At 42.5% G+C, this 26,723-nt stretch overlaps 1 protein-coding gene across 1 annotated transcript in view; it reads right to left on the bottom strand.

Moving 5' to 3' along the window:
• The window catches only part of DOCK3 (dedicator of cytokinesis 3), a 1,331,886-nt gene that overhangs the window by 244,371 nt on the left and 1,060,792 nt on the right, over positions 1-26,723 (bottom strand). Inside the window, exon 26 of the mRNA XM_069206772.1 lies at positions 11,056-11,202. Within this exon, the coding sequence (XP_069062873.1) occupies positions 11,056-11,202 (147 nt within the window). The remainder of the gene's footprint in view (positions 1-11,055; positions 11,203-26,723) is intronic.

The following is a 26,723-nucleotide window of genomic DNA, read 5'->3' as shown; positions in this document are numbered from 1 at the left end:
CCTTCTTTTCTCCAGCAGGTCCTGTCTGTATGCTGCCACCATTATTGCTGGATTCAGACTGTCTTGCCTTGATCTCCAGCTCCTTGAGACTCAGTTCATGAGCCAACAATAGTTTCTTTTCAGCCAAAGCTCTTTCAGCTTCCACTTGTTTGGCTGCTCTTTCAGCTTCTGCTTGTTTGGCTGCCCTTTCAGCTTCTGCTTGAATCTGTTTGGCTGTCCTTTCAGCTTCAATCTGTTTGGCTGCTCTTTCAGCCTCAGCTTGTTTGGCTTCTCTTTCTGCCCTCCTCTCCTCCTGTTGCGCCTCAATTTTCAGTTTTGCCATTTGCAATTGGAACTCCCTTTCCTCTCTCCTTTCCTCTGCGGTCAGGCTTTGCATGGAGACACTGCTCCCTGGTCTGGAAGGGTGCACAATTGCAGTGGTAACACCATCCATAGATAGTGAAAATCCTTCTGAGGGGCCATTTTCTGGCTCCCCTTCCTCATCATCCTCTAAATGGGCTTCTGCCCAGGCCCTCAGCGCCACTTGAAAGTCCTCCTTTCTGGAGGCCCCTTGGGTGGGTACCCTCAATGCCCTGCAGAATCCTCTTAGTTGTTTGACCGTGTATGTATCCAACTGGACTAGGTCAAAGTCCCCTGTCTGAGACCCAGTCAGAGACATGTTGAGTGAGGATTTAGTTTTTGAAAATTGTCAGGAAAAAACGGATTTTCAAAAAGAGATAAAAACCAAGTTGACCTTCAACTGTGGGTAGGTAGTGAGATACTTAGCTACTGTATGTCACTGCACAAATACAAGTCCTATCCTCACCGCTGATCACCAATGTTAGAAATGGGGTTTTTGGTTGGCAGTCAGGTTACCTCCTGTCCAAGCAAAAGCCCTCACTCTAGTCAGGGTAAGTCACACACTATCCAAGATTATCCTGTGCCCACCCTCTGGTAGCTTGGCACGAGCAGTCAGGCTTAACTTAGAAGGCAATGTGTAAAGTATTTGTGCAATAAATCATACAATACCACCATATAGCACCACAAAACTACACCACACAGTGTTTAGAAAAATATATAATATTTATCAGGATAATTGTAGGTCAAAAAGAATAAAGTTGCAATGGAAAATTGTAGAAATATCACAGGGAAGTGATATAAAGTGTCTTAAGTCTTTAGAATGCAATACAGTGTCTTTCAAGCACAAAGTACCTGGTTTCTGGTGGAAAATCTCCTCAGAGGGCCACAGGAGAAGAGATGCGTGGAAAAAGGGGTGTGTGCGTCGATTTCTCCTCAGCACACACAGACTTGCGTCGGTCTTTTCCACGCGGGGAAGTCGGGCGTCGTTTTCCGGCGCGCAGACAGTCTCTTTTTGTGGATCGCGGGGATTACCAGATGTCCCGGGTCTGTGCGTGGATTCTCCTGCTTGTTTTCCGGCTGCGCGTCGTTCTGCGGGGCTGCGCGTCGAAGTTTCGATCTCACGGTAGGCGTCGCGTCGATTTCTCCTTGGAAGTCGGGCGGCGTTGTCCTTGCGAGGCCGTGCGTCGAAAGTTTGGTCTCACGGCAGGCGTCGCGTCGATTTCTCCTTGGAAGTCGGGCGGCGTTGTCCTTGCGATGCCGTGCGTCAAAGTTTCGCACTCACGGTGGGCGGCGCGTCGATTTCTCCTGGAAAGTCGAGCGGCTTTGTCCTTGCGAGGTTGTGCGTCGAAGTCTCGATCGTCCCGAGGGCGTCGCGTCGATCAGCGTCGGTGTGCGGCGTTTTTCTCGCCGCAACACAAGCTGTGCGTCGAAATTTTCGGCGCACGGAGCGTCCAAGTGAAAGGAAGAAGTCTTTTTGGTCCTGAGACTTCAAGGAACAGGAGGCAAGCTCTATCCAAGCCCTTGGAGAGCACTTTCACAGCCAGACAAGAGTTCAGCAAGGCAGCAGGGCAACAGCAAGACAGCAGTCCTTTGTAGAAAGCAGACAGGTGAGTCCTTTGAGCAGCCAGGCAGTTCTTCTTGGCAGGATGTAGTTTCTGGTTCCGGTTTCTTCTCCAACAAGTGTCTGATGAGGTAGGGCAGAGGCCCTGTTTTATACCCAAATGTGCCTTTGAAGTGGGGGAGACTTCAAAGAGAGGCTAAGAAGTGCACCAGGTCCCCTTTCAGTTCAATCCTGTCTGCCAGGGTCCCAGTAGGGGGTGTGGCAGTCCTTTGTGTGAGGGCAGGCCCTCCACCCTCCCAGCCCAGGAAGACCCATTCAAAATGCAGATGTATGCAAGTGAGGCTGAGTACCCTGTGTTTGGGGTGTGTCTGAGTGAATGCACAAGGAGCTGTCAACTAAACCTAGCCAGACGTGGATTGTAAGGCACAGAAGGATTTAAGTGCAAAGAAATGCTCACTTTCTAAAAGTGGCATTTCTAGAATAGTAATATTAAATCCGACTTCACCAGTCAGTAGGATTTTGTATTACCATTCTGGCCATACTAAATATGACCTCCCTGCTCCTTTCAGATCAGCAGCTGCCACTTCAACAGTGTATGAGGGCAGCCCCAATGTTAGCCTATGAAGGGAGCAGGTCTCCCAGTAGTGCAAAAACGAATTTAGGAGTTTTACACTACCAGGACATATAACTACACAGGTACATGTCCTGCCTTTTACCTACACAGCACCCTGCTCTAGGGGATACCCAGGGCACACATTAAGGGTGACTTATATGCAGAAAAAGGGGAGTTCTAGGCTTGGCAAGTACTTTTAAATGCCAAGTCGAGGTGGCAGTGAAACTGCACACCCAGGCCTAGCAATGGTAGGCCTGAGACAAGGGAAAGGGGCTACTTAAGTGGGTGGCACAATCCGTGCTGCAGGTCCACTAGTAGCATTTAACCTATATGCCCTAGGCACCTGGAGTGCACATGACTGGGGACTTATAAGTAGATTAAATAGTTCAATCAGGTATGATCCAAAGTTACCATGTTTACAGAGAGAGAGCATATACACTTTATCACTGGTTAGCAGTGGTAAAGTGCGCAGAGTCTAAAAACCAGCAAAACAGTATCCAAAACGAGGAGGGAGGCAGGCAAAAAGTTAGGGGTGACTACCCTAAGGCTGTCAGGTCTAACAATATTAAAACAAATTGTTAAAATTTAGGGCAGATGAAGCGGTACAGTTGTTCCTGTCATATGTAAAGCGATATATAGCAGTTTTAACAGCTACATTGTCTAGATGGGTAAGAACAGTTATGAAAGAAGTGGGAGTAGATCTTTCAAGATTTGGAGCTCACTCCTCTAGAGATGCAATGGCTAGCAAAGTCTTCTGAGCAGGTGGCTCTCTAACAGAGATTTTGAAGGCGACAGGCTGGTCAAATGCAAATACTTTTGCAACATTCTATTTAAGACCTGTGGTATATGGTGAGCAGTCTGGCACTAGATGGCTTTTAACATGCATAATGGCAGGTTCCGGTCTTGTAACGAAATGATGTTTCTCCAATTAACATGCAAAAAGAATCTTGATTTCATTAAAGACAATGGAAGGTAAAACTATCCCACCCTCCTCACCCTTGACTCAGATAAATTGAGTGTTTATTTTATTTTTAAATGGGGGAGGGATTTGTTAATATAATAATGTGGTACTTTAAAAAAAGAAAAGATGATTAGTTACCATGAACATTTTGTTATATAAGGTGATTTGTAGATCATTCCCGGATGCAGAGCCCAACTGAAGTATCTGGTTACGTGGCAAGTTGAACACAGAGAGGGACTAGGCATGCATGAAGAACCAACATGCAAGTTCCATAAGACACTATGTAGTAAAACAAGCATGTAGGATGGTAGAGAAGGGTTAGGTAAATGCTGAATCAGCGTCCCGGAAACCTTTTGTACTTCAGCTAGTGTGGTCTCTGTCATCACCTATGGGGTCAGTAGCTTACCAAACTTGAGACAGGTTTTAGACATCTCCAGGCATAAGTTACTGTGAGGATTTAGATTTGTGTGATTGGGGTACTTTTTGCTCAGATTGATAGAGACACTTGAGGCGAGAAATATGTCGGCCTTTACACACATGGATTTATGAGCTATTTGGGACCAGTACTTCCACACTCATCCACCCACTGCTTTTAACCATTACAAGAGAACCCACCCATCAAATTGAATTGGGTATCTCTTAGCTATTTCTAATCCGCTATTCAGACTACACCAATCTACATCTAGAGTAGCTCCAACCTACACCTCCCATCAGCATCTCATGCTCAAAAGACCTCTGGCAAAGAGCCCCCTTGAGGAGCCCTTTGTGCATTGCAACGCCAGCCAAAAGAGGAGCTGCCCTATGATGAAGCATGACACCCACCTGGGTGTGTGAGGGCTCTTGCTTATAAGCAATCAGATCTCCTGATCTTTTGCCTCAGTTCCACAGGTCTAGACTTTCTTCCTTTTTCCTCTTCCCTTTGTTCCTTCTTATGAACTGCATACCTATTGTACTGCCTGGCACATTAGTCTGCTCACAAACAGGTCTATCTGACCTCGACCCCATAACCTCTGAATTAAATTGAACTGAATTAAATTGAAAACCTCTGGATTAAGCTTCCAATCACTGAAATCACTGAGGCATCTGGAATCCCAATCCATTCTTAAATTTTCCTGCTCTGGAATGCATTCCGTTTTCAAAATGATCTTGTAATTCCAACGGAAATGCCATGTCCTTCTTGACAAATCTGCCATTATTTTCGATTTTGAGCTGCCCAAATGATTTATATATAAAACGGCTATAAAATTGTCTAAAGCAGTCGGCTCTCAGAGGTAAATGATTTATGTTAAAAGAAGAGGATTGTAACATATCGGGAAACCAGTGGATTACAGGATCAAGACATCATAGTTTCCTTGGGGTAACTGCCATACACGTTTAAGGATTCTTAAATGGTTGACTAAGAAATGATTAGCCTAAATGATTTCAGTACAACATTCAATATCCAAAAATAAAACTGACTTAAGTGAAGCTAAGTTACATTTGCAAAATGATTGTGTTGTAAACTGAATAGAAATTAGGTGAGTAGAAAGCAGCAGCAGATCTGGAAATGGATTTCAACAGAAGAAACAGATCGAGCAGGAACTGGTGGTACAATATGCATCAGGTATAACCTCAGATTATAAAGCGGTTAGAATATTCTGACCCTTGCACAAACCTGTTTGCTCAGGGGTTGGAGTTATGAATTGTGTGGTATTCATTCAACCGTTCTTTAAATTCTAGCAGGGCAAAACAGCATTTATCCACCAAAAACTCAAGATATGTGATATTAATTATTGCACATGATAGATTCAGAATACCTCAGTGTTGAATTTTTATTGGATGTGATAATTGTCACATCTGACCCGGATCACTCTTAGTCAGGCCCTTAGATTCTTCTATTTATATTGCATATGATATTCATGAACTGTGGAGGGAACACTGGCCAAGTGGTAGAAGACAAATGTTTTTTGGCATAGAGTCACACAATAGATGAGAGAAAAAGATGAGTGATATCAAAAGAATCGATATTGTCAATCACACTTTCATGAATTTAAGGAACAGAAGGCTAGATGTAGGAAAATCCGATTTTGCGACTCTCAAATTGCGAGTCAGAGCGACTCGCAATTTGAGAGTTGCAAAATCGGATGCTGGATGGTGTCCCTGACACCATCTGCGAATCGGAAGGGGGTCGCAAAGACCCACCTCAATAATAGTATTGAGGTGGGTTGCAATTTGCGACCCCCTTCCGATTCGCAGCACTCACAGGGATGGTGGCCTGCTGGAGACAGCAGACCACCATGTCTGTGACTGCTTTTTAATAAAGCAGTTTTTTTTTTGTATTGCAGCCCGTTTTCCTTAAAGGAAAACGAGTTGCAATACACACGAAAAAATGAAACTGGAAAATGTTCTCTGAGCCATTCACAAAGGGGAAGGGGTCCCATGGGGGCCCCTTCCCTTTTGCAAATGGGTGCTAACTGCGAATTGCTTTGCGACCGCTTTTGCGGTCACAAAGCAATTCTACATTGCGATGCGAATCGCCAATAGGAAGGGGAACACCCCTTCCTATTTGCAAGTCGCATTCCCATTTCGCGAGTTGGTAACCAGGCTACCAACTCACAAAATGGGAATGGGCATCGCGATGTGCGGTTTGCATGGTGCAAACAGCAAAATTCGCTGTTTGCACCATGGAAAACGCTTGCTACATCTGGCCCAGAATCCCTGAAAATAGGATATACTTCTAAATTATTAACTTTGTTTTTGGAGAGTCATTTGTTCATTATAACCCTCAGGAATTTATTGTGATCTTTTAACCAGCTGTCACATCTTTTTCCACTGAAGAGGACATGCAGGAACACTATCACAACAGCGGAACGCTAAGCTGTGATCCTGGCACTGCAGACGTTAAAATATAATTTACCTACATGCTGTAGATGTGGTGGCTGGTGATCTGAGTAGGGCCTTATCATAATCCAGGATAAACGTTAGGTTTTGGGGAAAAAAACTACTGCTCTCTGCAGATGGCAGAATAGTTCTCTCACAAATGGTACTTCTAACCACATGCTGTACTTGTTTAGGAATATACCAGTGACATTGACCAGGCTGTTTTTCCAAGACCTAAACACCGCATGATCAATTTCATATGGAGCCCAAAAGGTGCAAGGTAGCACTAGAAAAACTTTTGCTACCGACGGATTGGGGGCTCAAGAGGTACCTGATTCTGAAACCTACTACCTAGACACACAGCTGCAACAGATAGTGGAATTCCAGAGCCTATGGCAAGTTTAGAAAGGACATACTTAGAAACAATAGGGCAACATTTCAGTAGATTACTTTTTATTTGGTAGAATCAGTCAGACAAACCCACATTCAGTGCTAGTACAGACTGCCAAACATAGCTGGACTAGCTATTTATAAAACCCCAAAACTCCTCTGAGCTGCCTTTATGGAACATACTACGATCAAAAAGTGCTGAAACCCTCACCAATCGTAAAACACTGGCAACGGCCACTAGAGTTGGGCAGTTACATGAGTTGAGAACTCTGTGTTCACATGCATAACTCAGGAAAGAATATGAAATATAAAAAGGACCATTCTTGACACATACAGACCTGTACAATGCAGCAGGTCAAAAGTGTGGGAACACCAAGGATGAACCAGAGACAGTATGGGACACTTGGGAAGGTGCTGATGATAAGACTTACAAGGAGAAGGTGACTGTACAAGGCACTAGAGGAGGGGCTGAAGGTAACGCTCACATGGAGAAGGTGATTGTACAGAACACTTGGGGATGTGCTTAAGATAGTGCTTACATGGATAAGGCGACTGTACAGGACACTCGGGGAGGTGCTTCAGGTAATGCTTACATGGAGAAGGCGACTGTACAGGGAACTCAGGGAGGTGCCGAAGATAATACTTACATGGAGAAGGCGATCATACAGAACACTCAGGGAGGTGCTGAAGATAATGCTTACATGCAGAAGGTGACATCCTATAGTAACACAGCTGTAGATAATACTCAGGGAGGACCCAAAGGACCTTAAAACTAGTGGGAGAATGACCCAGCCGAGGCACTAACAGCAAGAGCATTACTCACAATCCTACAGCACATACCCAAAGTGCCAAGAAACCTTTTTTCATTATTCATTATTTCATTATTTTTCCGTGTGCCAAGTATATTTAACACCTAAACAAATGCATAACGTGTACCCAGCACTTTCCCACAAATGTCCCAAATACAAGATGGATGAAGCTGCTCTTTATGGTATGATCTTCTCATGCCTAGTAACACAAGGCAACCGGAGGTGTGTCATTATTCAGGTAACTCAACTGACAAGGAGACAGAACCTGCACCACATTTGCCTTTTGGGACTCATGCTTAGGCCAAAAAGAGACAAATCCAACTGTAGGCTCAGAGACCTTGGCAGGCTACCAGTTATGAGGGAAAAACCCATTAGCTGGAACTTGGCAAATGTCTCAGATGCAACAGTGTGGAGGTTAGAACTTTATTAATGGACACAAGCAGTCAAAGCCATAAACAGGAGACTTACAAGTGGCACAGGGAGGCAGACAGGGACAGTCAACCTAGAATCTCCCTCATAAAACTGGCTCCAAGATCAGATGACAAACTACCCTAAGAGAATTTACTCAGAATATCCAAAATAAGATGTCTTATCCCCATCCCCACTCCTAATCCTAATCCACAAAGCAGTATGCAGCAGCCTCAATGGAAGATTTGTAAAGACACTGACACTGAAAATAGGTTAGCACCTACATGAAAAATTGGTAATACCCTGGCTTGATGAATCTAATTATATTTCTTACATTGATTTATATGTCATGTTTTTATGAGATAAAAAGCTAATTTCAATGTATAACATATGTGCTACATAAATGACAAGATTCAAATTGCTTGAATACTCATACAAAATTTCAAAAAATCATTACAAAAAAAATAAATGAATGAAAAGTTTTATACTAGTGGAATGTCGCACACTGATGAAGAGACTGAAATATTAATGTAAATGTCTCATTTTTATTTTTTCCTTCCTCACCCACCTGTTTGGCTTTTTAGACCTACTACAAGCCAGCAATGTTTTTTGCTAACTCCACATTTTACTGGAAAGCAAGGAGAGAATACCCCCTAGCATCTGTTAACTTTGGGACCTAATCTTTTGTTGGCCTTTGTTGTAGCTTAAACCTCTATGATAGTCAGCCTAAATTGAATTGTTTCATTATTGTAGATAAAGCTGAAGACATGCTATTGAACATTAAGACAAGGTTACTTTTGTTAATATAAAAAAATCTGCCTTTTGTGATTTGCTTTTTCTCCTTCATGTGACAGAAGATGCTTTCCCCGTCATGGTTTCCTGCTGAAACCAATGGTTTCCTGCTGAAACCTAAGGTGCATTCAGAACATCTTATGTGAAATGTGTGTGCTTTCCTTTGTCCCTAGAACTGTTGCTTTGAATGTGACTTTATCTTCATTTTTTTGTATCTTATTGTCAGTGTGAGTGCCAACTTGAGAACTGAGTGTGGAATGAAGAATGTGTAAACTTGTTTGTCTTATCCAACCTGAAACGTTCAGTGACACTACATGGCAACAATCATGCTTAGAAGTCAGCTGCAGCACTTGTTACCTGACTGGGTATGAGCAACCATAATTTATTGTCACTGAGAACTTCTGTGTCTAGTCTCTTGGAAGATCTACAAATCTCTGTATAGATTTCCACAGAGACATAACATGAACTTATAAAAGTGCATATTTGCTTGCCACCATCAAGGTGTTATTACAGAAACAATGGTTGGCATGATTAAGGTTCAGCATCTCATTATATGGACAATGTCTGATTCAGTTAAGGAGAGATATCATGAAACAGACTATACAAACTAACTTAATCAAAATGAGTTCTCATACATTAAATGTATACACAGCCCCTACAATGTGATATACGTGTTAATGCATCTATTCAATTAAACATACAAATTGATAACAAGAAGTGGAAAGCACAGGAGTGTTGGATCCTCAAAGTGTTTCACACACTGTGATAGTAGTTCAAAAAAAGTGAAGACTTGTATAAAATCTTGGTTTGTTCAAGAGGTTTTGTTTCTAATTAGAAGCAGAGCAAAAATAAATTATTTATGATCCATATGAAAGGGTGTTGACGGTCTTTTGACATTAATAGATGAAAGGATCATTTTAAGGAGAGATAACTTATAAGACCCGAAGAATAGCAAAAACAGATAGAGGAAGAAAATCAATCTGTGGGTGAGAAGAGGGGAAAGAGGAGCAGTGACAGTAAAGGGGAAGCACTTACTCAGAGACTTTGCCAATTCCTAAAAGGGAACTGCAAAGAATACATGGGTTAATAAGCATTAAATAAGACAGCAAGGTTGATAAGTGTCACAAAAGAGAAGACAGGGGACAGGATAACTCTTGGGGGGGGAACAAGGTAGAGAAAAATACATTATAAAGTAGCAGGCACTTACCAGGTTTCAGAAGGGAAGAATATGGAGCATTGCATGGGAATTATTGGATGTGGTCATATAGGAGTGTAGCAGGTGCTGCTCGAATGAGTTAAGAGTTGTGACAAACTAGAAACCAGTGTAACAAAACGGAAGAGTAGAGCAGTTGTCTCCTTTCCATCGGGGGTAAATCCTGGAGAGAACTAGTACAGCTAGTATACTACAGAACTTGACTCCACGTGTAGCGTCAAACACTGCTACAGATGCAACAAGCTTCAGAAGATTACAGAGAACAGAGGGGTGGGGCTCCTTGACTTCAGTGCTTTATGGAGATCCAATACTGCAATGGGGCCATAAGACAAAAGGATTTATTTATGAGGTATCTGCTTGGGGTCATTTGCCCAGGCAGATTGTTCAATCTGGCAGACTCTCCAAGAGCCACTTAACATGTTCTATTTTGTCTAAGTTCTCTTAGCTTCTTTATGCAACTGTTTAACAAATGTGCTGATATGAGCAGTCATATTTACATCTATCTATTTAGTTTAACTAGATTTGCAAGTCAAGCAAGAGGTCTGATTTGGGATGCTGGATGATATAATTAGGGAAAAATATTATGCCCAATTCATTGATGTGGCTGGCGACAGCAAGGGTGGTGCCCAGAAAAATGCTATTCCCTTAATATATATATTTCTTTTAAAGTGAATTGTTTTAGGTTTGGACCTCAATACCTTAAAACAATTATACAAGTTCCTCCCATACTTCTGAAGGTCACTGTTGCAGGGTTATGATTGTGTTCATCTTCAACAACTCAAAATGTCAGACAAGTAGGCTCAACTTCCACAGCTTTAGTATGTTACAAACACCATACAATCAGGCTGCCTACTTTATCAATAACCAAAACTTTTATTGAGTTTTACAAATGTTCCTGCACCGGTGACCTACAACTGAGATTTAGTTGTTGGTACCTTTCTGCAGTGGACAAGCTAGCAATATTAATGAATTCCTAACAAAGATGACGTAGAAGATGAGGCAGGCTGCCCTACTTTGCATGCATAATATGGTGTATATGGTGATTGTGATGGAAATAGCGTTTAAGGGTTAGAAAGCAGGAAATAGAACCTGATGTTAGTTACTACTAACAGTGATTTCGGCTGTGCACTGGGGGCACCGCTGTCCTCTTACCGCCTCCTGCGATTGCGATTTACTCAGGATGGTGAGGAGGGTCTGCAGCAGCACATCAAGGAGGCTCTCCACCATCATCTCCACCTCCTCCCCAACATCCACCTCCTACAAAGAGACAGGAATCAGTCAATTATATACTACAAAAATCTCACTCAGGCAAAATACTTCTGTCTTTGAGCTTTGATAACTCACTGGTTTCTTCTTTTATTATCTTCTGTGTTCAGTGTCTCGTCAGCATTCTCTTCTACAACTATCTTCTGTGTTTATCTGCACTATTTCTGTCACTATCTTCGGTGCTCACCTCTGCTTTTGTCTACACCCTCTTCTAATCTCACTTGTGCTCATTTCTCTCATGCAATTCTGGGCATGAATTTGCTCTTTCCACTCACTTTGGTGTCTTCTCACCTTTATTAAGTTGAAGCTACTTTTCCATTTTTCATCATTGCTAAAAACCAGCTAGGCACTCTCTGGATATTCTTTCTTTAAATGTTAAGTATATTGAATATTAAGTCAGTGTTTCCAGAGAAAAACTATGGGTCTGATTTAAGAATTGACGGATGGAGTAGAATGCATCAATGAGGCGGAGGACACAACCTCAGCTACCCTGATGGACTACCATCACAGTGGTTTCTTTCAATGTGCAAACAATTTGGTGGACAACCACCATCGGTTTTGTCGGCTATCCACTGAACTATTTCAATTTGTTTTCCAAAACAAACCCCCAAATCTGGATCTTGCTTCTTAAAAACAAAAAACTAATTACCCAACACCATGGGAGTTCTCTCCCTCCATGTGCGGGTCATTGTTTGTTTTCACTGTCGCTCACTATCAGGTGTTTCTCGGTGGTGACAGACAGGAAAAGAAAACATTACACTGTCCACCCTAAATAGGGTGGGTGGTGTAATGTCCTTCCTCCTTACAAAATGTGCTCACCTACACAAAAACATGCATGCACTCTCCTTTCATAATCCTTTGAGAAGTCCTTGTGTCCTTTCTAAACTGAAAGAGTTGTTTATGCTTCCCTTAATTGCGAACAGCTGTTAAATGTTTTATTATTTTAAGAATACCCACCTTCTTCTTCTTCTGCAAACCCCTAAAAAGATACAAAAGTATATTATGGTAGCCAGCCTCTGCTGAAGGGTTTGGCCCAAGATATAAGAAATCTTTGTTGGAGAGTTCCAGTACAGTCAGAAAGCACAGTGCCCCAAATGTAACAACTGGGGTCTTTCACGTCTGCTGTCCTAGGGCACTGTACTGCTGAACTCCAAACTGGGAACCAAGTACTCCTGGTTAGTGTTTGACCCTCTGGGTAGTGAGGCAGAGAAGTCAAAGACATACTCATGGTAGATTTTGTTGGCAGAGGCTCAGAACTCGGCAGCACAAGAAACAGCACTCAATAAACTGGTGCCCAGTCTGCTCTTTCACTACGAACAAGAAAAATGACTTTCTTACAAAACTAAATACTATGTATAATATGCAGACAGGCATGTGAAAAGGCCTACATAGACACTCTGTAAAGGGCCTCACAAACTACAGGGGCACACAACCAAAAGATCACACATCAGGTAACTGCCTAACTGTACCCTGGTTCACTATACTGAAGGCGCCTTCAACGGTCCATGCGCCACCAAGACCAAAAACCCAGAAACACAATAAACACCCTGCATGTGACTGACAAACTCAAGGGGGTACACCAAAAGATTTTTCAGTGTCTCACCATATTATTAAACTGCAAAACAAGCCACTCATCTATACCACATTTCAACATTATGAAGTGTTTCTGATATTACTGACAATCTACACAGCATGTAACATTTATTTTGTGCCAAGAATGTGCATTGATTTTGATTTGCAGATGCTGCAAAATTGGAACATTAAACCACTGAACATGTTGTATCACAGCCTTATTTCCTCATTGAACACAGTTGCCAAACAACCTCAGAGAACAAAAAAGTCTCTAGGTAAAAGCCCTCCCAGGAGGGGATTCGACCCAAACACTTTGACTCCCAGGTTCACTTTTTCCTGAAGCCAGGAATCTTAGGCTGCCAGAATTTTGGTGCCAGAATCTTAGGCTGTCATATTTCCTGTAGTTCACCCTTCTCTCAAAACCCCTGACCAGGATGAACTGGAGAGTTCTAAGAGGTGGGTGTCTCTACGCACAGATGCCACATTGCTCCTTCACCCTAACTGGTATATCCTGGGAGAAGCCACCAAGATGTCCCCTCCAGCTCATAGTCCTGGCGTTAGAAACAACTTGTGATCTGTAAGATCTCTCTGTGTAGGGTAAGAATAAACAAAGTGAAGAACTACAGACTTAGGGGCATATTCGCAATCTGCATTTTATAGAAAATTTAGTAGTACTATAACAGCACTACTCACATAATACAAAAAGTTATGCACAAACCTACATGCGGAGATCTACGCCTCCTTATCTCCCATCTTTTCAATGTAGCTATCTCTGCCCTGCAGGTGGAGATATCTGCATACCTGCTTTCCTTTTTGCAATAAATATGGGAGGGAAGAGATGCTGAAAAATTAGGAATACTTATGACAAAATTAGAGGAGTTTAGGGAGGTGCAAGGAGGTCTTTAGGGAGGGTTTGGAGATGGACAGGCACCCAGCAACAAATGAGTTATCCTACTGCTATTAACAAACTCCACTTACTACTGCCAATAAAAGACCCAAAACAGTTGCAAATGCGCTCCAGCTCACACCTGGAGTAAGTTCAGCACCACACATGGCCAACCCGGGTACTGCCACACCCTTCAATAGAAAATAATGGAGGCAGACATCCATACGAAATTTGACTTTGAAAAAATATATTAGTTTAATGTTAAAAATGACATATAAACAAAAAATACATCTTTTTTTAATACAGAATAGTTTAATAACATTTCTAATTCAAAAATAAATACAACCAATTTTTTATTAATTAATAATTTTTTGAAAAAAATATTGACATTCATTTAAATCAAATCTGTACATAGCTTGTAGTATTTCTGTACATAATAAATAAATATAAACATTTACATTTAGTTGGGATTTTTTTAAATAAATCTTCAAACAATAATTCTCATTTATTTTAATATACTTAAATGTATAAAATGCTTATTTCAAAACTATTAGTGTTGTAGCATTTGTGTTAATACACATAAATTAAATATATAAAATAATTTAGATTATTAATATTTAACATAAAAAAACTTTTTACCAATTTTCTTGAAAATGTAATAAACTTAAAAAAATAATCTCTATATTTTACCATAGGGAGACCTCTGTGGCAGAGACCTTAGCCTATCAGTGAAAAGTTACTAGTTGTAACTTTAACCTTGTAAACATGGCTCCAGGCCCTGGTTTCAGGGGATGGGGGTATGCAAGTCTACACTTTGTAGTTAATTTTCACTCAGAAATGGTGACTAGCTAAAAGTATTACATTTACTACAAGTTTAAGAGTACATTTCAATGTGTAGATTTACTCTTGAGTAAACTTACCTTTGTGAATTGGCCTGTACATTCTAGTCAAAAAGAAATGCAGCTACTTCATTTGGCATTCCCAGCTGAAATATACAGGGTCCTGATTCACAAACAGACTTATGACTCGTAGGATCTCCACACTTGTGGTGGAATCTCCTCACTCAGGGCAGAATCTCAGCATTGCAGTGCTCAGTGTGAATCTTCCGCCCGAGTGTGAATACTCTGCACACGTAACTTTACGAGTCATACGTCCCTTTGTGAATCGGACCCAAGGCCTGCACAGGCCATAACTAATTAGGGTTCCAAGCAAATTACAGGCTGAGATAGACAACCATATTTTGCATAAACCAGCACAGGGCCTCTTACCCTAGCTGCAATGCATCAGATCTTGTTTTGAAAGGGAGCCACTGACTGGCATAGCTGAAGTCTATCTCACAGAAGCGTACAGTGGGTGAGATTTCATTCTCGGCTACCCTTCACAGCAGAGATCCAAAAACCATGTGGTTCAAAATCAACAAATATGGAGGGGATTAAGTGGGTCAAAACCCACTTCTTAGCACCACCTTCATTAACAAAACAATAGATATCTTCACCTGACTTAATCTAAGAAAATGTGTCATTTCATTTACTTGCCTTACTACGATTTCACCAAATAACATTACACATATTGAAAGTGTTCGACCTGGCAGCTCTAGGCATGGTTTCCCCCATCTTTTCTCTTCTGATATGTTTTTGATCCTGTGGTGAATTTAGTTTTTGCTGGTGTGAAGTCTCAGTGCACTCTACCACTGCTGACCAGTGCTAGAGTGCAAGTATTCGCTCTCTAAATTGTATTGATGATTGGTTTATCCGTGACTGACATATTTGATTTACTAGTAAGTCCCTAGTATAGTGCACCAGGTATGCCCAGGGCCTGTAGATCAAATGCTACCAGTGGGCCTGCAGCACTGATTGTGCCACCCACATGACAAGCCCTGCAAACATGTCTCGGGCCTGCTATTGCAGTGCCTGTGTTTGCAGGTTTTAAACTTCCATGTCAACCTGGCCAGTGCAGCCACTTGCCAGAACCAAACCAGCCCTTTTATGACCTGTAGTTCACCCCTAAGTTAGGCCCATGAAAGCCCCATTGGCAGGGTGCAGTGTATTTAAAAGGTAGGGCATGCGCTTGTGTGATTTACATGTCCTGATAGTGAAATACTGTTAATTTTGTTTTTTCACTATTGCAAGACCTATGTCTCCCATAGGGTAACATGGGGAGTGCCCTGAAATATCTTTTTAAGTGTAATTTCCCATTAGGAGCAGATAGAGATGTGGAGTTTGCGGTCTCTGAACTCATAATTTTAAAATACATATTTTGGAGAAGTTGTTTTTTGAATTGTAAGTTTGAAAATGACACTTTCAGAAAGTGGACATTTTCTTGCTTAACCATTTTGTGCCTCTGCCTGTCTGCTGAATGCACATCTGGGTCGGGATGACAGTTGTGCTGTTTGGGCATTCACTCTAGACAGTCACACAAAAGGAGTTGAGGTGTGCCCTGCATATCCTGATGGCCAATCACGAAGCTGATGGGTCTTTCTGGGGTAGAGTGTTTGGAGGAGCTGACAATTGCACCTGAATAGGGCTGTGTCTGTCTTCACACAATGCAGTCTTCAACCCCCTGGAAGGTGTCCAGGGCCAGGGCAGGGAAAGGCAGGGTCTTTTGCACTACAAGACTTCTCTTTGAACTTTGCCTACTTCAAACACAGAAATGGGTATAAGTACTCGACCTCTGACACTACATAGTTAGAACATTTCTTGACTGAGGACATTCTGCAAGGAAAAATAACTGGATGCTGTACAAAGAACTGCCATTCTGCTTGTTGCCTTGTTGTGCTGGCCTGCTGCTTTCTGCTTCTGTCCTGGAAGCAAAATTACTGGACTTTGCTTTCTACATCCTGCTTCCAAGATTCTCCAAGGGCTTGAGCTGAGCTTGCCACCTGTTAAGAAGTCTCAGGGTCATCAAATACTTCCCCTGCCAGTACCTGGGCTCTTTTGTTGAGAGTTCTGACTTGCCAAGTAGTGCCAAATCCAGTTCCTGGGTCCTTGGAAGTGAGTTCTAGTGAACTTAAAGAGAAAATCCACTCTTCGACTCCCAACAGAGCTGTAAATCAACGCATCACTGGAAGGATCTGACGCAGCACCTGCTTTGATACTGGGAATCAAAGCATCATTGTAAAGATCCCACACATTGCCTGCAATGCTGCTGCAGAATCGATGCAGCGCCTGCACTGCTGCTGCAGAATTGATGCAACGCCTTCTTCGCCACTGTAGATCAAAATAGAGCATCTGGATTTTCAAAGCCTCATACCTGGGTGCCAATTTCTTTATCAACACAACACCGCAGTAAGGAACCAAAGCAGGATGTCCGGAAGCTGATGCATCACCTCCCCTGACACTATGGAACCAACGCATTACCTACTTGCGACCGTAAGTAATGGATGCATCACCTCCTCTGGCAGTAAGGAACTGATGCATCGCCTGCTTTTCTGGCACCTCACCTCCCCTGTGCCTGTTCTCATCTTTGATTTTTTATGCCTATAAGGTACTTTGCCCTTAAACAAATGCATCCATTGATTTCAATGGACTAAACTTGTCTAGACTTTTAAAAGTGAAATCTTGACTTAAGTATGATTTTTGTCATTTTGGTCTTGTTTTAGTAAGATAAATATTGGCTATTTTTCTAAACTGGTGTGTAGTCCTTTTGTAGTGTTTTCACTGTATTATTGTGTGTGTGTGTATGTATGTGTACAAATACTTTACACATTGTCAACTGTGGAGTCCCCCAAGGATCCTCACTGAGTCCCACACTGTTCAACGTATACATGTCCCCTCTTGCAGCCATCGTCAGAAGCCACAGTATGAACATCATGTCATATGCCGATGACACACAACTCATCATTTCCCTCACCGATGACCCGGATACGTCCAAAAGGAAATTCCACTCAGAAATGGAAGCTGTCGCCACCTGGATGAGAGAGAACTTCCTCAAGCCCAACTCTGACAAGATTGAGCTCATCATCTTTGGAAATGCCACCTCAGTTTGGGATGACTCCTGGTGGTCCACATTCCACAGCCCCCCCCCCTCCTGCACTGACTGAGCACCCCCGCAATCCAGGCATCATTCTCGACTCCTCCCTATCAATGACCCACCAGGTAAACTCAGATGCCTCCTCCTGCAAGCACACACTACGCAAACTTTGAAAGATCTTCAGCTGGACCCCACAGACGTCACAGGACAGTCACCCATGTCTTAGCCACAAGCAAGCTAACTACAGAAAAGCCCTCTACGCCAGCACCTCGACTGGAAACATTAAAAAACTACAACTCATCCAGAACGCTGCCTCCAGACTCATTCTGGACCTCCCACGCCAAGAACACATGTCCCAACACCTGGGGACCCTCCACTGGCTCCCGTTTGAGAAACTAATCACCTGCAAGATACTCACCCACACGTACAAGGCCATACACAACGCAGGACCAGCCTACCTGAACCACCGCGTTTCCTTCCACATCCCGGCCAGATCCCACTGTTCTGCAGAGATGGTCCTGGCCACCATCCCTCGCATCCGCAAAACTACCGCCAGAGGATGATCCTTCACCTACATTGCAGCAAAGGGCTGGAATAACCTCCCCCTGCACCTCAGACAAAACCCATCGCTCACCATCTTCAGGAAGAACCTCAAGATGTGGCTCTTCGGATGAGGCCCCTCCTCTCACCCCCAGCGCCTTGAGACCCTCATGGGTGAGTAGCTGCGCTTTACAAAAACTGACTGATTGATTGGTTACTTCTGAGATAAACTAGACTGCTCATGCCAAGCTACCAAGGGGGTGAACAGGAGTTACCTTAACTGTGTGACTCCCTTACCCTGACTAGAGTGAGGGTCCCCACTTGGAAAAGGTGTAAACCACTGCCAGCTAGAGACCCCATTTCTAACAGAAAGGCAATAATTGTTTTCTACTGATGTTACCTGAATAATGAAAGGTTTGACCATTGGCAAGAGAAACAGGAAGACAGATTTTGCTAACTCTGGCTTGTCGATCTGAACTGTATACAGCAGTTGGCTGGAGATGTGAAAAGAGGCAGGTTGCTTCCATTAAGTTGCGGATGGTAATACTACAGGGAATTCATGGGAATATGACTGTGTGCTGTTATTGTAGAAATTGCTGAAAGTTAAACAACATACATATGAGTAATGTGAAAGGAAGAAAGGGTAGTGTGAGCTAGAAGATGAGATGCATGAATGCAGCAGAAGTTGTATGTTACAATTCTTTGTGAGCTGTCAAAAGAGATAGTGATGGCAGCAGGAACAGTGCAAGGATTTTCAGTGTTCCTGAAAAACAAAATTTTACCTTTAGAGCATCTCCATGTCACCTGTTTGAAAAACCCTATTTAAAAAAAAAAAATACACTACCTATTGTTGAACGTAAGCCAAAAGGGAAATGGCACACCGGCCCTGCCGAAAGTAGACTATACACAATAAATACTTAGGTTTTCAGTTTGACTCCAAGGTTTTGGAGCAAATTTATGTTATCTCAGAACAATTCTCTTGGGGCCATAAGCATTGCTCCTACGTATGTCAGTGCTATGGAAGACATTCTCAACATCAATTGGAAAAAGTTATATCAGGCTAGAACACTTGCCATCTAGCGTATGGGTACGCACTCTGGCAACCCAAATATCCGCAACATATTAATAAAATGGAAGCAAGATCTGTGAAAACTCTTTTCTTCTTACAGTCCACGACACAAGTTGACATTTTAATGCTGCAACTTGATGTTAGGTCTAGGGAATCGCATTGCTTTTGTTTCTATGCTGTGCCTATAAACTAAACATTTATACATTTGGAAGCTGTGCTGCTTCCATATGGTCACACTTCAACACTTAAAAGAGAAAAATATAACAAATATATACAAAACTGAAAAACCTGGGTAATGTGATTTCAATGATCTCTCTTCACTGTGGTTTAGATTCATGACAAATAAATAATATCAAAGATGGCACACCAAATACTGATGACAAAAAGTTAATTTAACTTGCAATGATCATCTAAAGTGCCCTAATATCTATAAGAAGCAAATGTGTTTAAGGTGGGGTGCTAAACACTTGATTCAACAGTGGGAGCTTGGTTGAAGGCACATGCATAAAACATTAATGCCAGTTCAGAATTTACTGACTTGAGACATTAAAGCACATTTTACTGAATGTTTTATTTTTATTCGGCCACAGGCAAACGTTTTTTTATTAATTATGTAAGCCTTCTACTGTGAGAGCAGGGATTTTACTGATACAATTTTGGATACAATTTTGAGTCTTTACGTAATTATACTTACAGATTAATGTGTGAATTAATTGGGTAATAATACTATGTTTACGAAAATGTGACCAATGGAATGGCCACTGTTTTATGTAAGGCCTATATTTTGTTTATGCTAACTTAAGCTGATAGAATTATTCTGTCTTTATAAGAGAGGGTGTTACTTAACTAAAATAAATGGTAGAAATAAAAAAAGTAGTTAGTGGCCTCTGTTGCACTGAAGTTGAAGATTATGCGAGGTCATTGTATAATGCAAGCTGTATAAAATGTTTCTAATGTGTTCCGTAGTTTGACTGACTTCATTGTTTAAAGATATCTTTCTAAGTTGTATGTTTTTCTTCAAGGGTAAAGAAATGGTGAAGTAACATATTTTGTAATCGTTCTTCCTGTGACTTAGTATTTTCGGTGGAGTGGAAACAAAGTATCCACAGATGAGTCGGAAGAAGAGTAAGTCTAGGATACTAAATGTATTAGTTCAGATATTGTAAATGGAATAATGGCAAATAGAAGAGCTTGGAGTAAACTAATTGTATAATTTTGATATCCGTTAATGTTCTGATCATACCTTTCTGACCTCATGCTTTATCCAACCATTTTCATTTAACAAGTTTAATTTAATATTCAGTCACCATTGTTTTATGGGTCATTCTTCTTTGGGATTCTCGTGTATCCTGAGACTTAGAGATTCTACTGCTTTATGAAGAACTTATGCTTAGATGGTTTAGGGCCTGATTCTAACTTTGGAGGACGGTGTTAAACCGTCCAAAAAGTGGCGGATATACCACCTACCGTATTACGAGTTCCATAGGATATAATGGACTCGTAATACGGTAGGTGGTATATCCGCCACCTTTGGGACGGTTTAACACCGTCCCCCAAAGTTAGAATCAGGCCCTTAGTGTATCTTATAGTCCAAAATTCTAAACCATTACCCCTGTCCTTATTCCTGTTCCTATCCTGATGTTGGTGTCTGATGTTGCTGTCCCTCTGACGAAGTAGACGTTGTTGCTGATTACTGTAGTATTTTGGTAATGTATAAATCGTGATTTGTTATTTGTCTTTTGTTTTTCAAGTACTAGCTGCAATTGCTTATTTACTCCTGCATATGTTTGATAGAACCCTAGCTAGATGTTTTTTAAATTTGGGTTACTAAAACGTTTACATGAAGCCCAACATGTCAATGCTAATTAGTGGATAGTGAGGTGTTACTCACATGCTCATGATTTGTCTTCTATATTTCTTTGGCTTATCATTATTCAGATGTGTTCAATTTCTCTTGTTCAGATTCTATTGCTATGGTTTTGTGTTATAACCATTGAGATAATTTGTCTTTTTGCGTTGATTAAACTCAGATATATATGGTTTTTTAATCAGCCTTTATTGTGTTTGAGAATTATTTTCGTGACTTTAGCGTTGCTAATATAGGGAAATAAATTATTAACTTCTTAATAAACTGGTGTGGTTATTGTGGTTGAATCAATTATTATCTATTTTATGTGATGTTTATGATGCATTTCAAATGACATTTTTCTCAAAACAGATTCGGTTAGGTTCTTCGACCTAGTGTGTGAAATCCACTATTCAGTCCTAGATGACTAAGAATATAGATAGGATTTTCTCTGTGTTAACACTATAATAGGCATGAATTACACTCAGCATAAACATATTTTCAAATTGATTATCAACTGTGGAAATTTTTTTTTTAAATTAAATACTTTTTAGGACTTGTTGGTACATAAAGTTACATAAAGGTGCAGCCTTACCTCGCATTATGAAAACACCGTCCCTGAGAGGCAGTTCTTGACAGAGACACACACAGAAGTGTGATAATTGTGAAAGGGGGTCAGCCTTTTGGCTGTGGGCTGTACAAGAGGACAAGGGTGTTGTGACAGAGATGTCTATCAAAGGAACAATATATTAGAACTGGTCACGATGATAACTGAGTGTCTGAGTGAGATATCATGGTCATGGAAAACCCTTCAGTTATTTTAGGAAAATTCTAAATCCAGGGAGCGAAAACACCAGCTGAATTTTCTCCCCACTACATTGCCGCTGGTGAACGGAATTCAGCTGGTGGATTCTCCTCGGTATTTAGTATTTTCCTCCAGAAATTCGAGGATTTTCCAACACCATGAGCTCGATACACAAAGCATATGTTTGGCACTTTTGACTGGGGATCGTAATGTGCATTTAATGACTGGAATGTGTGTGATTAGTTTAGAAACTTGTATGCTGGTGCAAGTTGTGTAACAACAATAATATATGTGTGATTTGTGCAAATAGGGCTGGAGTTGATGGGTTCTAGCAGCCAGGCAGTTGACCCTGACATCTGGAGCCATGGGCTCAAATCTGGGATTATGGCATTCAACCAAATAATAAAGTAAATCAGGAAAAGTCACTTCAGCTCCTTGTATCAGATTGGAACCATAGTTACTGTAAGAACTTGTGTAATTTATTGTAAATATGTAAAAGAAACACTGTGTACTGGCTAGTGCTTTCTCAATAAAATACTCTTGCCCATACTCCTTATCTCACACTGGTTTCTGTAATCCATCTTCACTAAAACCCCTATTTCACAGTGTCCTAAGTAAAGCACAACCAATTAGACGTGCACTAGGTGTCTACATTGCGGAGAGGGGGCATATATATAACGCATTGCATAAGCATGGCTGAACTGGCCAGGTGGGCAAGCGTCCAAACCCCGGGAGGCTGGAGCCAAAGGAGGCCCATTTTGACACTTGAGACTGGTTTCGGCCTTCAGGATTGGTGTGCACGTCACGTGATCCCAGTGGAAACTTGAAAGAGTTGCTCTGGTTCTAGTGCACAATAGCACATTGTTAGACTTTTAATCCTTGGCGTGGTCTCCCTTAACTTTTTGTCTCTGTTCCCTAGGTTGTTGATGTGTGCTGAACTCTGATTTTGCTGTTTTTTGTTACTCTGGGCACTTTACCACTGCTAACCAGTGCTAAAGTGCAAGTGCTCCTTTACAAGATGTGATTGGCATATTTGGTTTAATAGTAAGCCCCTAGTAAAGTGCACTAGAGGTGCCAGGGCCTGTAAATCAAATGCTACTAATGGGCCTGCAGCACTGGTTGTGCCACCCACCTTAGTAGCTCTGTAATCTCAGACCTGCCACTGCAGTGTCTGTGTGTGCAGCTTTAATTGTAAATTCGACTTGGCAAGTGTACCCACTTGCCAGGCCTAAACCTTCCCTTTTCTTACATGTCAGACACCCCTAAGGTAGGCCCTAGGTAGCCCCAAGGGCAGGGTGCAGTGTATGGTTAAGGTAGGACATATAGGGGGTCATTCTGACCCTGGCGGTAATTACCGCCATGGCGGAGGTTGGCGGTAGCACCGCCAACAGGCTGGCGGTGCTCCGCCGGGCATTCTGACCGCGGCGGTACAGCCGCGGCCAGAAGCGGAAAGCCGGCGGTGTACCGCCGACTTTCCGCTGCCCATGGGAATCCGCCATGGTGGCGCAGCTTGCTGCGCCGCCATGGGGATTCTGACAGCCCATACCGCCATCCTGTTCCTGGCGGTTCACCCGCCATGAACAGGATGGCGGTATGGGGTGTCGTGGGGCCCCTGGGGGCCCCACAAAGAATTGCAGTGTCTGCTTTGCAGACACTGAAATTCGCGACGGGTGCAACTGCACCCGTCGCACCTTCCCACTCCGCCGGCTCCATTCTGAGCCGGCCTCCTCGTGGGAAGGGTGTTTCCCGCTGGGCTGGAGGGCGGACTTTCGGCGGTCGCCCGCCAGCCCAGTGGGAAAGCCAGAATGACCGCCGCGGTCTTTCGGCGGGAACCGCTTGGCGGGTGGCGACTGCCGTCCGCCGCGGTCAGAATCACCCCCATAGTAATTTGTTTTATATGTCTTGACGGTTAAATATTGCTAAATTAGTTTTTCACTGTTGCAAGGCCTGTCCCTCTCATAGGTTAACATGGGGGCTAGCGTTAAAACTGATTACAGTGTAGATTCCCTTTGGGAGCGGTTGACATGTGGAGTTTGGGGTCGCTGAGCTCACAATTTAAAAATACATCTTTTAGTAAAGTTGATTTTAAGATTGTGTGTTTGAAAATGGCACTTTTAGAAAGTGGGCATTTTCTTGCTTATACCATTTCTGTGACTCTACCTGTTTGTGGATTCCCTGTCTGGGTCAGTTTGACAGTTGGGCTGGTTGCACCTAACACTAGACAGTGACACAAAGGGAGCTGGGTTGTAGCCTGCATATCCTGATGAGCCATCTGTGCTAGGAGGGAGGGGAGGAGTGGTCACTCACACCTGAAAGGGCTGTGCCTGCCCTCACACAATGCAGTCTCCAACCCCCTGGTGAGTGTCTGGGGCCTGGCCTGGGCAAGGTAGGATTTCACATTCGAAAGAGACTTTACTTTGAAGTAGGCCTACTATAAAGGATAAATTGGGTATAAGAAGCGCACCCAAAACCACAGACTTTAGAAATACTTCTGTAAACAAGAGGAACCTCTGCCTAGAGAAGAGCTGAGGAAGAAGAGCTGACGTGCCTGTGACTGTGCTTTGTGGAGCTATCCTGTAGTTGCTGCTTCTGCCAAGTAAGAGGGCAAAGACTGGACTTTGTGTGCCTTCCATCTTGTGAAGATCTCCAAGGGCTTGATTTAGAGCTTGTCTCCTGTTGTTTGAAGTCTCAGGGACAGCAAAGACTACTCTCTGCCAGCACCTGGATTCTCTGGAGAGGATCCTACTCTGCTCTGTGGTGCCCATCCGGTTCCTGGAGCCCTGAAAGGAGAAGCTGTCAGCCCAAGAGTGAGAAATCGGCGCGCAGAGCGCCGTGCAGGGAAAAGATCGACGCAATTCCGATCTGCGGCTGAAGAAACAACGCGCCGTCAGCTCTGCTGCTGAAAATCGACGCTCGCCGGAAACACGACCGATGCGCAGCATCACTGACGGAAACTCGGAGATTGAAACCCACGCTGCGTGGTTTTTGAATCATCGTGAGGCTGGATTTCCAACGCAAGTACCGCTGGGCATGTAAAAACAACGTAAGGCCTGCCTGGAGCCGAGAGTGCTGACCGGATCGATGCATCGCTCTCCTGCGGAGAGAAGAAACAACACACCCGACGAAAGGAGAAACAACACAAGGTCCCGCTCTCGAGTGGAGTCGATGCATCGCAAGCCCTTTTTGATGCACACTCGCCCGTGCAGGGTTATTTTTGACGCACCCAAGGTACTTTTTCACGCTAACAGTGTTAGTGTGTGTTTAAAATTACTTAAAGACTCTTTTTGCATTTTTATTAATAACATGACTTGTGTATTGTGAATTTTTGTCGATAAATATTTCCTATTTTCCTAAACCTGTGTTGTGTCATTTTGTAGTGTTTTCATTAAGTTACTGTGTGTGTTGGTACAAATATTTTACACCTAGCACTCTGAAGTTAAGCCTACTGCTCTGCCAAGCTACCAAGGGGTTACGCAGGGGTTATCTGAGGGTGATTCTATTTTACCCTGACTAAAGTGAGGGTCCTTGCTTGAACGGACGTAACCTGATTGTCAACCAAAAACCCCATTTCTAACACACATCTGTACATGGGGACTGAATTTATCAGTTTTGCCAGGGCTGTTTTAAGTTCCCATTCTGGACCTGTGTATGAGAGGATACGAAGATGTGTGAATAGAGCTGCCATATGGTCAGTATCCACCCACCAACCATACTTGTATGAAAAGGCTTTTAAAATGGGAAAGACTTGTATTTCTTCATATTTAAAACAACTAAAGAATTGATATACCATAGTATGGAGATCTGTAAACCACTTTTACATCTATTAATTGGAGATGAAGAAGAAAATACAGGTTAAGTCTTGGTTGTAAAATTGCACACACGTGTCATGGGGGTCTCAGGTGGGCCTATGCTCCAGATCCATTTGACCTGGGTCCCTTTTGTGCCCCACCACTACACTGAGGAATGTGCCAGGAGACGAAAAAGAAAAACCAAACAAAAATTACACTTTGCCACACACAATAGTTTGTTCAACTACCTTTCATTGCAAAGCAGGATTGTTTGCATGAAATATTTAAATCTGACTTCCTAAGTACGTGTAAATTCATCTACATCTATATACAAACACAGGACTTTCTAGAAAGTTTAAAAAGATCCTGACATTTGCACACACACACCCCTCCCCCGCCCATTTATATCTGTAGCTCAATGTATGCCACCCCTTAGGGCTTATTGAAAGTAGTTGTTTGAGCAGTCATTACTGTCTAGGCATACATGAGTAATGACAATTTCTGCTCAGTGCTTTAGAGATGATAGTGCTAAATGTCAATGTTTTCACTATTGTCCACGTCTAAACTAAAGGACCCTGTAAGTGACACTAAAGTCACACTGTAAGAAGTCTACATCCATAGTAAGTGTAGTAGAAGAATCAGAGCTATGCAGGTGTTGTATCAAAGGGTCACTTTGTGCGTTGTCCTTGAAGATGCACCAAACTGGTGGGAGGAGAGACAGTTGTACATGGGAGTGGTGAAGAATGGAGAGATATGTATGTGGTAAAGCTGCCAAAAATGACAAAAGCTGACAAGAGTTATGAAAGTAAACATGATAATGTAGAAGTTGTGGGTGCAATTGTGTGCAAGAAGTTGCAGAATCCTTGACCTCTAACGTGACTACTACTTTGAATCTTCCACTACGCTAGAAACAGCATTATTATCTGATGAAGTTAGCTTCTGTCCCCTTCCATCTATAAAAGCTAAATGTGTCCCATAAGACGAAGAATTTGTTCATCACAACCTTCCTTAAGCTTGGGTTCACCCTTGACTTTGCC

This window comes from Pleurodeles waltl, chromosome 9, assembly GCF_031143425.1.
Source record: "Pleurodeles waltl isolate 20211129_DDA chromosome 9, aPleWal1.hap1.20221129, whole genome shotgun sequence".
NCBI classification, from domain to species: Eukaryota; Metazoa; Chordata; class Amphibia; order Caudata; family Salamandridae; genus Pleurodeles; species Pleurodeles waltl.
Note: the sequence above shows the minus strand (reverse complement) of the source record. Positions and strands in the feature narration are given on the sequence as shown.